This window comes from Tiliqua scincoides, chromosome 4 (assembly GCF_035046505.1).
Source record: "Tiliqua scincoides isolate rTilSci1 chromosome 4, rTilSci1.hap2, whole genome shotgun sequence".
Classification (NCBI taxonomy): domain Eukaryota; kingdom Metazoa; phylum Chordata; class Lepidosauria; order Squamata; family Scincidae; genus Tiliqua; species Tiliqua scincoides.
In genome coordinates this window covers 108068396-108082853 of record NC_089824.1, presented here as the reverse complement: position 1 = coordinate 108082853, position 14458 = coordinate 108068396, and the positions used below count along the sequence as shown (strand labels likewise).

Below are 14458 nucleotides of genomic sequence, written 5' to 3'. Positions count from 1 at the left end.
TTTTGCCCACAGCTGCATTTATTAAAGAAAGCAAAAAGAGGTTAGTTAAGCATTTTAATGACTGTTGCATGTAGTTTGGCCCTAAAGCTGATCCAAGCTGAAATCAAACAGATTCATTAATCTGGAGATGTTGCAACCTAAGTGGGATCCAACCCTCAGTTTTCTGCTACATCCCTTCTCTTTCTCAGATGTGTATCTTTTAATTTAGAGGTACTGTATGCATTCTAAATTGAGATATTACTTAGCAAATGGCCATAATTAAACTGCTAAATTTCCCATGGTTTGAATGAGAGGTGGCAGCCTGGGTTTAGTTTCTCCCAGGTCCTCAAGATCTGCTGCAGAATCAGTGTTATTGTGATTGAGTTTTCTGCATGTACTTTAAGTATCTAAGGCAGCTCATCTAATGGTATGGAAAGGTTTGTCTGCTCAGGTTTATATAACAGGCAAACCATTCCATCAAGGAAGCAGATGGGAAAGCATATGATTTTTTTTTCATAAGGTTGGTGCTAGCAGTATCCAGCACATCAAAAGGGGGGGAGGGGGGGTGTTTTGAGCTTCACAACAGGTGATAGCATCTTGATGTACCATATCCAAGGAGTGTCTGAAATGGAAGAGACAGCTGGTAGTAGGAAGTGAGTAAAGTACATGACTGTGTCAAAGAAGGTCACCTGTAAATACATTTCATTTACTGAAAGCAAAATGGCTTAAGAGGTGTATCTTTGCTACAGTCTTGTTACAGCCAAATCCTATGCGTGTCCATTCAAAAGTAAGCCCTCTGGAGTTCAGTAGGACAACTCCCAGTTTGGAGAGTCTCCTGTCCCCACCCAATCTTTCCCAAATGTCCAGCAACACAATGCTCTTCCCAGACTGGATGAAAGAGAGAAGAGAGATTTCTGAACTTTCTGTTTGACAAGGGGCAAGAGGAGAAGCTTGCACAGGGCACAGAATTGCCATTCAATAATAATAGCACTAGGTATAAATGATATGTCATGTTATATTTGTAACATGATCCTTTTGACAGCCAATGTGGTAGTTCACTGTTGTTCCCATTATGGATTCCAGGGTAAAAACTCTATGGTTTAAGACAGTGGGTACCAAACTCCGGCCCACAGGCTGGATCCAGCACCCATGAAAACACCTCCCCACGTGAAAGGAGTTTACCATTCCATTGGCCAGCCTGATATCTTTGTTGCCAATCTCCCCTAAACCTCACCTTGGCCAGCAGCTTCTGCATTCCATCATCCCAGCAGGCTCTGCACCGGGCAGATATGGCTGGCTGGCACGAGGTTTATGTGAGATTGGTGACAAAGATATTGGGCTGCTCCATGTAATGGCAAACTCCAGTCATGCTGGGGATGGATTTTTTGACACGCAGCAGTCCTGAGTTTGGAGACTGAGTTTAGAGAAAAGTTTTGGCACTTACAAATTTATTCATTTGCTGCAATACTTCAGGAGGGGCCCCATAGCAGCACCAGTGGGCGGAGGGAGGGGGAGGGGAGATTTTGTGTAGGAAAACAACAATGAGGAAAGGGGTAAAACACCCCTATCTCCACACTGTACTCCCAACCTGGGTTAGGTGCTTTTGTAGCTGGTATCATGCCTCCAAAACAAGTCCCTAATGAAATGATGATGCATTTAATATCTAGTTTGGCTCTAGTATATGGAATGCTTTTTGATCAGGGTTGTTTGCACCGTTCCCCTGATTTTTGTGAATTGGGACTGTTCTTTCTATCAGATGGGAAGTGACGGGCAGCTCCCACAAAAAATCCTCCTGTGTAGGCATTTCTGCCTCTCTCATTGCAGTGTGGCCTCCTGCAAGTACCCAAAGCCCTGAGATAAAAGACTGCAGAGTTGGCGTGGTGGTGTCTCAAGCAGAGAAAACATGCATACCTCCCTTACTTAAAGGGTGTCTTTGAAAGGAGTTGTATACTTTTGTGCTGTCTTTCCTTTCTTCTCCTGAGTCATCCCATAGTTGCTTCAGACAATCAATGCCTGCTTTTAGCAGGGTGTTTTGAGAAGGTGAAGCAGAGGGATGCTTTCTTTTTTTCTATGAACGCCTTTTGAAAGTTAAAGCCTGCTATCCTAATAGAACTGAACAGGAAGATAAGTGTAAGTGAACACTGGAGGCAGGCAAGACAAAAATTGGCCAGGCTGGAACGAGCAGGGAGCCTACTTTGGTGGTGGTGGTGGGAGGGGGCTGGGAGCTGGAAGAGGGCTGGTGACATACCTCTCCCATTGTCCAGTCTCTTTCCTGTTTTGGGTGGTGGTTGTTTAGGGCTGCTGGTGAGTGAAACCTTCCCGTCTGTTGTTGTTCAGGTCAGGGTTGGTGCTGATAATTCAGTATTTGCCTCTCGGACTATAATTTAAAAGCAGGAATGCCATTAAATTACAGGGAGGCTCTTGAGCTAAACACTAGGAAGAAAGGTATTGATTTGAAAAGAGGAGTTTAACGCTGGAACCAGCTGCCGAAGGAAGTTGGAGGATCATCTTCCCTGGAACTGGTTTGGGGAGCAAACTGCAAGGGAAATCTCCTCCACAGTTGTGTGGGGTTAAAGGAAGGCTAAAAGTTTTTCCAGAGGTCCGTGGGGAGAGACTAGAATTATGGCCAATTGTGCAAACATACGCCAGTTGTTTCCGAAGGAAAAGTGAGGCTTAACCTCCTTTTGGGCCTGACAGTTAAAGGGAGGGATTTGTTCTAGGACAGGGGTGCCCAAACGCTGGCCCAGGGACCATTTGTGGCCTTCAGGGACCCCCAATCCAACCCATGTGAGCCTCTGGCCCTCCGGAGACTTGCTGGAGCCTGCACTGGCCCAATGCAACTGCTCTCAATGCAACTGAGGGCGGCTGCTCAACCTCTTGCGCGACCTGTGGATTGAGGGCTCCCTCCTCTTGCTGTTTCACGTCTGTCATGCAGCAGTGGCAGTGAAGGAAAGGACTGCTTTGCTTTGTGCAAGGCCTTTTATAGACCTTGAGCTATTGCAAGACCTTCATTTATTCATATAAGTTCCACCTCTAATATATTCATTTATGTAAATATTCAAATTTTAATGTAAATTAGTTCTTTTTTCCCTGGCCCCCGACACAGTGTCAGAGAGATGATGTGGCCCTCCTGCCAAAAAGTTTGGCAACCCTGTTCTAGGAGATAAATATATTAAAGAATGCACTTCCTTGGACTGCAATCTTGCCCCTCATCGCTCCTCATGATTACTTGAACTCCCCTTTCCTCCAAATCAATAGCATTTGATGATACGGCAACCCCTTACTGTGTGTTGTCTGGAGGAAGTGATCGGTGCTTGCTTTCTTCGGCCAGCCTCCGTCGCTGCTCGGGGCTGGCACCTACATTTTGCTCTCTGCAGGGAGGAACATCCTCCACTGGCAGAGAGAAATACACAGGCATCTATCTACCCATGGCTAGGAGGTAAGGGCATATTGGCTGTCCCATATCATCCTGAAGAGCAAGGGTTCTCTGTCGTGAGTTGAGATGTTCTCCTACTCTGACCTCCCTCCTCTATATTAGCATTTTACTATTACGTAAGAGATGATATATTCAGAGTTGTGGTTCCAGGTGTCCAAGCAGGTGGCTGACTTAGCAATCTACTCATTGTTCCTCTTGCACGTGTGTAAGAGTTGTAGGTTAGGATTCCCTTCAGCGATTCAGATAATGAATAGGTTTGTGGTATCTCTGTCAATCACGTTACACAGGGCATCGTTTGTGTATCCTGTGAGCCTGAGGGAATGGTTTTCTTTGAACAGCATAATGAAAGCATGGGCTCCTTGCTCTCCTAAACCTTCTGAGGAGAGCGTTGCATAGATGTACACTTTTATAAAAGCTGTGGTGAGATAACTCTGTAGAGCAAACCGGACAGTTTAGACCTCTAGTCCATCAGAGCCACAGCTGCTGTATATTGGCTACTGGTAGTTCTCTTACCATTCTTCATGGCCATGTGCAGCTGCTACCGGATTGTACGTTTTGTTTGTGTCTGACACAAGCAGAGAGATGCAAGCAAAGAGATTCAGTAGCCACAGGATGGAAAAGAAAAGAGTTGGCTTGCTCAGTGTCACAGGATAAACTTAACTGACTGTCCTCTGAATTCTGCTCAGCTGTGTTCAAGGCTGACATCAATTGGACTTGACATTTCACTGCAGCGTTAAGTTGCAAATATTAGTGCATGGGAGAAAAGGCAGAGTTTTAATCTGGTGAGTGCTTGTTTGGAATGTGAATTTTCCCAGGTTAGCTTTTTGTCTTTCCCATCCATAGCTTGTCACTATGCGATGTGATTAAATCTGCTGTCGACACTACTGCTACCACTACTGATAGTAGTTGTTCAGCACCAGCAATATTCATAGCACTTGACAGCATAAACAGACAAACAAAAAACAAACCCGTTTCCTTCCCCATGTTGCTTGTAAATTAAGGTTTAATCGTGAGGAGAGAGCCAATAATGAGGAGAGAGGGGAGGAATGGTGGAAGGCAAAGGTAATCTAGGGAGAACCTGTGCAAATGCAGCTACATGGATTTAGGCCTAGCCTCTGAGCGTCTTTAGAAAAGAGTCTTCCTGGGAAATGAGAGATTTTGAGAACAGGAGATGTGCTACCAAGGAGGTGTTCTGGAAAGGAGTGGCAAGTGCAGGCCAGCAGGGTGTAAAGTATGAAGCCCTATAAAGGAGGTGGAGACCATAAGACACCCATGAGCTGGAAGCACAGACATTACAGGCAGAGAGAGATCAGGATAAGAAGGCACAGACGTCAGTAAGGTTACACCAAGGAGGTCTTTGAAGGTAAAGGTGCTTGTGCTGGATATGGTCATCCAGCATTGAGATTTAAGAAGGGGGCTTTGCATGACTTCAACAATGGGGGGGTTTCATAACTTTGGCAGCAGAGTTCTATGGAGAGTACTGAAGTACGGTGGGGAAGGCTGAAAGTATGAGGTTTGCAATGGGTCATGGTAAGAGATTTAGAGCTCAATCCTATGCACGTCTACTCAGAAGTCCCATTAGAGTCAATGGGGCTTAGTCCCAGGAAAGTGTGGATAGGATTGCAGCCCTAGTCATTCATTCAGACTGTATCCTGTCCTGTGCTTCAGAAAACCTTGTCCAAGGAACCAAAGTGTGGACCAGTTTCTTAGCTAATCAATCGGAATGGAAACAGTGGATGGAGGAGTGGGGCAGATCAAACCTAGACTGTTTTTTATGCCTGGTCAATAGAATGGGGGATGGTGATACTGCCCATGAATACAGAGTCTGAGAGGAAGATTGAGGAGGAAAGAAGTACATTGAGTAAGATGGCAATGAAGCATTCAAGAAGAAATAGCAGGCTGCCAGCTGAAGACCCCTGGATGCAGGGGGCAGGGTCTCGGGCCAAGAAAAATAGCTGGCAACTGTCATGTATGAAGCTGAGATCTCCTGGGAAATTGGGGCTATTGCTCACCATTCTACCGGAGTGCATGCTTTCTCTTTCACAAGGACCTATTATTTCAGGATTTGCCATCCCATGATTTGTGAGTGGGGCTGGTGCCTTGTTCCCCATTTCCTTCCCATGAAGGCATTTCTTCGGAGGAAAAGACAAGCTGCGAATGGGTCCTGCATTGATATTAATAGCAGCTGGAGGGAAGTGAGTGCATGGACTGGTAATGTGTGCAACGTAAGAGCAGGAGTTCTTTAGTAGGTAAACTGGGGCTAGATTGAGTCTTTGGTTGCTTACTGTGCATCCTTATTACCTCTACTCTGAAAGTATCTAGGAATTAATTTTCAGCATATTTCTTGCACTGGCTTCCTCTCTGGATTTGCTTTCCAGCTCCTGCTCTGAGTCTGGTCGTTGCCCTCTGCGTTGGTGAATTTGTGTCTTAATTCTCCTCACTTAACCATGATGTCTTTCTAGAATCCTTGCTTCTTGTTCTATAGTTTGGTGCAGGAATTTTTCACTGCCTCTGAGCTACGATGGAAGCATTTTTGTAATGTTGCAGAGTTGTTGTGGCTAATATCTGTAGCCCTGGATTTCTTGATCACTTATCTATATAGATACAGATTTATCAAACAATTTCTATCCCCTTCCCCAACTCTGAAGCTAGCAGCTAGTTGGTACGTTACCCAAGCCATAATCTTTAGATCTGTCAAAATCAAGGCATGTATCACCTGCTACTTTATCTATTAAGCCAGACACTATATCAAAGGAGAAAACTAGGTTTGGTTGACATAATTCACCCTTAACAAATCCCTCTTAGCTTCTTGTGCAAGGTGTCTGCATGAGAGCCTCCTGGTGGAACAACAACATCTGGTTTTAATTAATAATATCTTAAATGATTGGTGTACACCCAACAGGGTTCTTGCATTACTGTCCTAAACAAATAACCTCATAGCAGTGGATTCTGTGCTGGCCAGGGGCCAGATGAGTCAGAGAAGGTGAATGCGTGTCGATGTCTTTCTAGAATCCTTGCTTCTTGTTCTATAGTTTGGTGCAGGAATTTTTCACTGCCTCTGAGCTACGATGGAAGCATTTTTGTAATGTTGCAGAGTTGTTGTGGCTAATATCTGTAGCCCTGGATTTCTTGATCACTTATCTATATAGATACAGATTTATCAAACAATTTCTATCCCCTTCCCCAACTCTGAAGCTAGCAGCTAGTTGGTACGTTACCCAAGCCATAATCTTTAGATCTGTCAAAATCAAGGCATGTATCACCTGCTACTTTATCTATTAAGCCAGACACTATATCAAAGGAGAAAACTAGGTTTGGTTGACATAATTCACCCTTAACAAATCCCTCTTAGCTTCTTGTGCAAGGTGTCTGCATGAGAGCCTCCTGGTGGAACAACAACATCTGGTTTTAATTAATAATATCTTAAATGATTGGTGTACACCCAACAGGGTTCTTGCATTACTGTCCTAAACAAATAACCTCATAGCAGTGGATTCTGTGCTGGCCAGGGGCCAGATGAGTCAGAGAAGGTGAATGCGTGTCGTATACCTTATGCCCTAGTGACTTGTTGCTTAATTTTAATGCCATGATTAATGCAGTAGGAATTATTTGACCTGCATTGCCAAAGACATGGGAAAGGATTCCATGTAAACTGTGAAATATAATGTGGATAAAAAGTTCAGCAAGCAAGTAAATTGGCAGAAAACTACAATTTACTCTGAATTATTCATTGACCAGTTCTCTGCACTTCCTGGGAGAAAAGATGTTCCAGATTTACTGCATCTCTTGCTAATAAGGCAGTTGTCTCACCTATCAAGACATCTCTCAGAAGTGGGGGGACGGGACCAGTTTTCTCTTGAATAAAAATCCAGGGAATTAGTGGGCTAGGAAAAGTCTTGCATGGGCAATGCAGAAAGTCATTTAGGAATGGCTTATTGATGTGCAAATGGAAAAGACATGTAGTTATTTATGTATTTTAAAGAAAAGCCTGTTTGGAGCATGATGAATATGCAGTCTTTTTAGTGAACCAAATCTGAGGTGAGGAGCCTCAGACTAGCCAGGCTGATAAAGGTCCTTGCTGTTGGCTAACCTAGGTGAAGGTAAGCAGATACCAAGGTTATTATATCATGTGCTTTCTGAGCCCTGGCACATGAACCACAGCTGCCATGTGCTGAATGAAGGAGAACAACCCCTTCTGTTGAGAAAACCAGCAGCCTGCAAGCATTTGAATTATTCAATATTTGTAACAAAGAACAATGTACAGTTCAGAAGCTTGAACAAGGTACAAGATTGAAAGATACTGACCATGATCCTTTAATAGAGCCACGAGCGGAAATTCTTCTGAAACTCAGGTACAAACTAAATGATGCACCTTATTGTGTGATTGAAGCCTGTGTGGTGAATTTCTTTCCTATTTGGCTAGTGCCATCAGTGTGCATAGCACTTCACAGTAGAGGAGAAAACAGGTCCTTGCCCTGAGGGGCTTACATGTTAGAATAGATACAAGGGAGACAACAGAGAAAGGGAAAGAGAGTGGTACAAGGAAAGAGGGGAAGTTATTTCATGTACGCACACTTGGACTTAGTTGCAGTAAGAGTGAGAGATTGGGCATAGTGCCCAAGGCCTCGTGGAAAAAGTGGGTGTTGAAGAGGAATGTGGAAGAAGTGAGAGAGGGGGTGTCCTTCAGGTAATCAGGTAGAGAGTTGTGGGCATGAGGAGTAGAATGAGGGAAGGGGTGCAGGTCACTGAGGGAGCAGAAGATTGGAAGATGGGGGAGCTGGAGGAGCAGATGTCTCATGCAAGAAAGCAGAGATCTGAAAACAGTGGTGAGGAGGGAGGGCCATGGAGGGCTTCATTTCCAAGCCTTTCACTTTTGCCTTGAACCATCGCACCAAGAGTTCCTTGTATCGCTGAAATTTTCATCCCGTAGTTTGCATATCAGTTAGCCTAGCAAAAGGCACTGTCTTGCTTGCTGTAGGGCGAATGTGTTTGTTTCTGTTCCGTGGAATAATCTTGATTACAGGATTTTGCTTTACAGAGAACAATTCCACAGAGTGGTTCTGTCCTTGGAAGGGGTCTCCCAGCCAGGAAATCCGAAATAGACTCACTGTAATGTAATAGTCTCTCTCAGTGTCCAAGGTCCTCACAGGCAGATGGTGGGGAGGAGCTGTTTCTGTTGTGCGGGGGTTGGGTGATCTGTGGGCCTGAGTCCAGTGCGCAGCTAAGAGCTGCAATCCGGCCCAGATATGCAGGCACTTGTAGCCTCTGATCAGGAAGAGTGCTTTCAGGAAAATGGCTTCTCTCTCTGTCCCAGATCCTCTTTCCCTTACCCATCTCAGAGCATAAGCCTTGACTGATTAGACTGGAAACCTAGAAGTTGCTTTCTGAATACCAGGAGATGCTGGGGTGTCCTCTCTGACTTATCACTTCCTCCTGTTCCTTTCTCTTTTCCTCCTGTTCCATTTCCCACTTTCTAGCTGCTTATAGAGGAATCCACAAGCCAGTGGTCTGTTGAAAGCCTTCTGTGTTTCCCTCCATAAATTTCTAAGCAGTCAGCTTACCTCACCAAGGGCTCCTGACCCCCTGGTACTCTGCCTCCTTGCATAGTGCCCCAGAATGAGAACAGTGTGTGTTACAGTGGTCATCTGCAGAAAATTCAGGTACGCATACACCCACCACCACCACAAGTGACTGCTCTAAAAAGGTCTTTTGACTAATGCATGCTGGTAGCACAGTGATCTGGTGGATGGCAGGTACCCAGGTTGGCCATCCCATTCACCCACTTCCTTAAAATGCAAATGCAACGTTGCATTTCCACTGCAAACAGTGGAAAAATAGATTTAAAGATCCACTTCCAGGTTTCTTGCTCCTCCCTTGCTCCTGTTGGAAAAAGGTTGTGCCTCAACATCTGCAGGGGTTTGATTCTGGGACTGCCTGCTGATACCATAAAATGTATTAAATAAAAGCAGTTTAAAAAAAATTAAGAAGTGTGTCCCTTTACAATTGTGGTTTTAAAAACTGCATTTCTTACTGCTGTAGAGAGCCAGTCAGCAATTAGAAATGCAAAGAACCCCTTGCCTTTGCCTGGGTTGGCTGAAGAATGGAATGATCGCTTGCGTGACTGTCTCTCCATAACAGGAAGAAAAGCAGTTTTTAAAACTGATTTTAAAGGAATGCATTTTTTCCCCTTCTCCAGGGATCAGCACATTCCTTCTCATTTGCAGGGGCCATTCGTGTTGAGTCAAATCCATGTATAAAAAATCCATGTATAACAAGTTTGGACCTGTCTTGTGACATATATATGCATGTGCCGCTGGACACCATGAGAAGAAAAAAGCTAAGAACAATTTATGCGTGAGAGGGAAATCCTTGGAAGGTTGGTTTTCAAGGAATACTTGGCTATACTCTTGTTTGTGATGTTGCTGGACATGCAATATGCTGCTGTAACATCTTTCTCTTTTCTTTCCAGTATATTGGCAGCCTAGATGTGCCCCGACCAAATAGCAGGGTGGAGATTGTGACTGCAATGCGACGCATCAGGGTAAGTGATGGCAACCTCAGTGCTTTTCCTGCAGCCTATTTGTAGATCTCTCCCAATTCCAAAGTGATATGGGTGTCTTATTCATCATATCTTAGGGGAACGACAACAGTGTGTTTGTCTCTTTCCCTTTCCTTCTTCCCTGTCGCATATGTCTCTAGGAAATCTACATGACTGTTGTACCTTGAAGCACAGAACATCCCACAGAATCCAACCATCTGGGTTATTTAAGAGGGAGGTTAGCTAGAAGACTGTGAAGAAAAGCTCAGAAATTGAGATAACCCTGCATCATTTCTATTAATAACAATGTATACAGCACCATCAGTGTGCTTTAAGCTTTGTTGAGTAACAACATGAAGGTGGGTCCCTTCTGAGTCCAAAGCCTGAACCATGGAGGCAGTAGAGTGAAACAAGAAAGATGAAGATAAGGGTAAACAGGTGATGAATACAGATACATTTATAAGCAGTTATATAAGATTAATTTTAATAGGGAAAGAGGGTGATTGGGTTTTGCCACAGGCTTCATGGAAAAGGTGAGTTTTGAGAAGGGTTTGAAGGAAGAGAGACAGAGAATTCTCTGAATTCTCTCTGAAGAGAGTAACTGGCCCACCTCACCCCAGCAGTGTCTGTTCTGATGGCTGTCTGCTGGTATTCTTTTGCATCTTTTTAGATTGTGAGCCCTTTTGGGACAGGGAGCCATTTAGTTATTTGATTTTTCTCTGTAAACCGCTTTGTGAACTTTTAGTTGAAAAGCGGTATATAAATACTGTTAATAATAATAATTGCATCATTTAGGTTTTTGGGGAGGGAGTTTCTGCAGTTCCTCCTGCTGATACAAGTCAACAATTTGACTTTTAAAATGTCTAAACAATAAAGCTAAAAATGAAACATGTTCATGGTTTATCTGATCTTAGAAGGTGGAGCTTCCTTCTTAAGTTACACTATAGTTCACAGAAAGATAACCATGACACTTCACTGGAAGGATTTTCTTTTATCTTCACATATAGCCTCTTGCTTCACTTGTACAACACAGAACATGTTCTGCTTACTCGCCTAAGATTTTGTTCTCATTTTATGAAAGGCAGAGAAGGATTGTAGGAAAGTTTTAGGCAAAGGGTGTAGGGGTAAGAATAGGTAAGGAGGTTTTATTTTTTCCCTCCCAAGCCCTGGAAAAATTCAGCACACAAAGGGGGCGCATGTAACCCCATACCCAGTTCTCATCTTCTGACCCTTGCTAGAAAAAGCAGGGGTGTCTTCTTCTTTGTCTCACCCCAGTGGCTGCCGTGTCCTGCACCCCCACACCCATGCACCCTTCTCTCCCTTAGTGAATAGGGTGGGGTGTATCATTTTCTCCCTGGAGTATGAGATGGGAACAGGTGGTGCAATAACTCTCCCTTCCACTTCCACCCATGCTCCTGCTATTTACTCACAGTGCAGGAAACAATTCAGCCCATTCTTCCTGCAGAACCAAACCAACCAAAGCTGTTGGGCTTGCTGAAAAACAACTCACAGCTGCTGGACTTTTCAGGAAGAAGACAGAGCGCATTAAAGAGAGGGAGCTAATAGTGCTGTGAACACTCATCCATTAAAGAGATGGCTTATGTGTTTGAGCATACGTTACTGGCAGTGCTGTTAAAACAAACTTCATGTGCAGGGTTCCTGTGTTTATTTTAGTGATTTTTAAAGGGGGGAATAAGAAATGTTGCCTAGCTAAACATGCTTATTCATTCTGTATAGCTAGACAAGGGAAAACTCAGCCCCCCCCCCCCCATCCCTCAGCCATATGAGTAAGCTGCTGTTAGGGAGAAGAAAACAGAGGAGAAAGGAAGTCCTCAGAAGAGAAGGGGTAGCGTGAGAAGGGATGTAAGGAGATAGTTCTCAAAAGGAGCCCATGGTTGAAAAAGTAGGTTTTAGGGTTCAGAGAGGAGAGAAAAAGGGAAGGAAGTGGGGAGATGAGTAAGAATTGAGAAAAGTAAGATTCCTGGTTCAGACCAAGGTGAAAGAGTGACTGGAGAATGTCATTCTCTGAAGCCTGAACCAGGGGCTATAGGAAAGGAGTGATCCTATAGGCAGGCTATGAAATCAATCAATCCACTTGCAGTTGGGGGACTTGGTCTCTCCCACTGAATAAACCGGCACTGCAGCTGCTTGAAATTTGCCCACCTGGGGCCTTCCCAGTAGTTTGCATAGCTTGAATGATGTTTAGAGGAGTTCGTTTGGAAAGGGGTCCTGAGGCTGATCTTGGGTTTCCCACTAAAACAGCAGAAAAGCAGAATAATTTCACACTCACACACTGCCCAGCACTCAGAGAGAGGAAGAAAGCCACAAACACTAAGCATGCAATCAAGTTGATTAAGCACAAGACAGAGGCAAGGAACATTAGTTGGTCTGTCTTTGGCAAAGCTGCACCTAGGACCAAATTTACCCATCAGTTTTCTGTGAGGTTTGAGAGTACTGCACAGGGGCAGTGGGGCAAGAGAGCCAAGACCAGGTAAAGGTCCAGAGTGAAAGCAGCAACCTCTCAAAGACAGAAAGAAGGCTATGAAGGCTTTCCCAGTAGTTTGAGTAGCTTGAATGATGGGTAGAGGAGTTTGTTTGGAAAGGAGATCTGAGGACCTGGCAAGCAGTTTAGGCATCAGCCTCACTCAAGGAGGGAAGCTAGACAAGGGAACCACACTGCTTTCCTGGTTAGAAGGGGCACATTGAGTGGTGACCTCCAAAGGTTAGCTGACCAAACTAGCCCTCATTGGCTCAGCAATTTTAGATGTGCTTGGGGGAGCATAGAGAGAAGTTGGTATTACTGGTCCTGGGTAGGGTATTACTGGTCCTGGGAGCCGATACAACAGTCCTCGAATGGCAGCTGGAATGGGGATGACGATGCAGCAACAGCAAGCTTGGAGCAGCCAAAAAAGGAAGACTGGTGAACACAAGATTCTAGGACATAGGCTTTTTATAGGATAAGAACAGCCCTGCTGAATCAGACCAAAGGCCCATCTAGTTCAGCTTCCTGTATCTCACAGTGGCCCATCAAACGCCCCAGGGAGCACACAAGACAACAAGAGACCTGCGTCCTGGTGCCCTCCCATGCATTTGGCATTCTGACAGCCCATTTCTAGGATCCTATGGGATTCATGTTGGAGTGAACTGGTCAAGGGATCCTCCTATGCTGGTTGAAGACCCCCTGCTAGTTACTACATAAAGGGTTCACTAATGTGCGGCACGCACCAGGACAGAGCTCAGAGCACATTCACAGAGCTGCAAACCTTTTATAATTTATGTATTTATTTATGGAAGCAGCCGTAATGTTATTTTCGGAAGCAGCCGTTATTTTCTGTAATGGAAAGGTGGGATAAAAATGTTTGTAGATAAATTTATAACTTCCTCTTGGAGGTGCTGCCCATCATTAACTCAAACTGGTCTCGGGTATTCTTTTGGTGTCAGTTTTCAGTGGGTTGCAGATCTTGATTCTGGTGCAGTCTCTTCATTTTGAGCAGGCTCAAAATACTAAAGACTTGAGCAGGCTTCAGTCCTTCCCAGAGTTCATTGGCATCTGAACCCAGTGGTATATACTGGCAAATCTGAGCTTTTGAATGGATTTTCCTTCTGAATGGGCATTTTTTCCCCCAAACCATTTTGGGAGGTGAGGAGCAAACCTCTGAACTTGGAGCTTCAAATCAAGCCCTCAATCATATTTCATTATCATATCAGTTACTAGCAGGCTGCAAAGATGTATATAATGTAATACAAAAATTATTTATAATTATGAGACAGAACCTTTACATTAGTTTTCTGCCTGTGTTTAAATTTATAAAACATTGCAGTATTTGAAAGTAGGTCATTTGCTACTTATCTTCTCATATTTTACACACACAAAAAAAGCTCAGTAACTTCCACCATTTTTCATACCCCTTTTATCTAATCAAACTTGTCTAATTTGACCCTGCAGTTCCATGCTGACGGAAGCTTGGCAGCTGAGATTCCCTTTCTTCACAAGCAACAGCTAGAAATAAAATGCTAGACCAGTGGTTCCCAAACTGTGGGTCTGTGGCCCACCAGAAGGTCATGACCCAATTTTTGATGGGTTGTGAAACTGACAAGGCAGATTAGGCTATGTGCATGCAGGGTTATTAAACAACCTGTTACTTGGGGAGAGCACTGCTGCCTAATCACCATTGTAGCCACAGAGGCTTGAACGGCTGGTAAAGTGAAACTTTTTTTGGGTGGGTCCAAAAATGAAAAGGTTTTTAAAAGTTTCTCTGGTGCATTGAACTCCAGTTAGTCTGGACTTTTCTAAGCATACTTTCTTTGGCTCTGCCCCTTACAACTGAGCTCTCATCAGTGTGCAGAGATACTTGTGCCACCTGCTGCATATGAAGGACTGTGAATTGAGACAGTATTTGAATATTCTTTTAGTAGGGCTCCCCCCCCCTATCTATACATCGACTGTCTTGCCAATTCCTTTCCTTGTTGAGCACTGCACAAAAAGGAAAAAATAACTGGTACCC

The 14458-nt window shown here is 44.2% G+C and overlaps 1 protein-coding gene across 4 annotated transcripts in view; it reads left to right on the top strand.

The window, feature by feature from the left end:
* Positions 1-14458, top strand: part of LOC136647561 (carboxyl-terminal PDZ ligand of neuronal nitric oxide synthase protein-like) — an 86567-nt gene that overhangs the window by 8261 nt on the left and 63848 nt on the right. For all 4 annotated transcript variants that reach the window (XM_066623173.1, XM_066623176.1, XM_066623174.1 and 1 more), the window contains exon 2: positions 9885-9956. In XM_066623173.1, coding sequence (XP_066479270.1) covers positions 9885-9956 — 72 coding nt within the window. The remainder of the gene's footprint in view (positions 1-9884; positions 9957-14458) is intronic.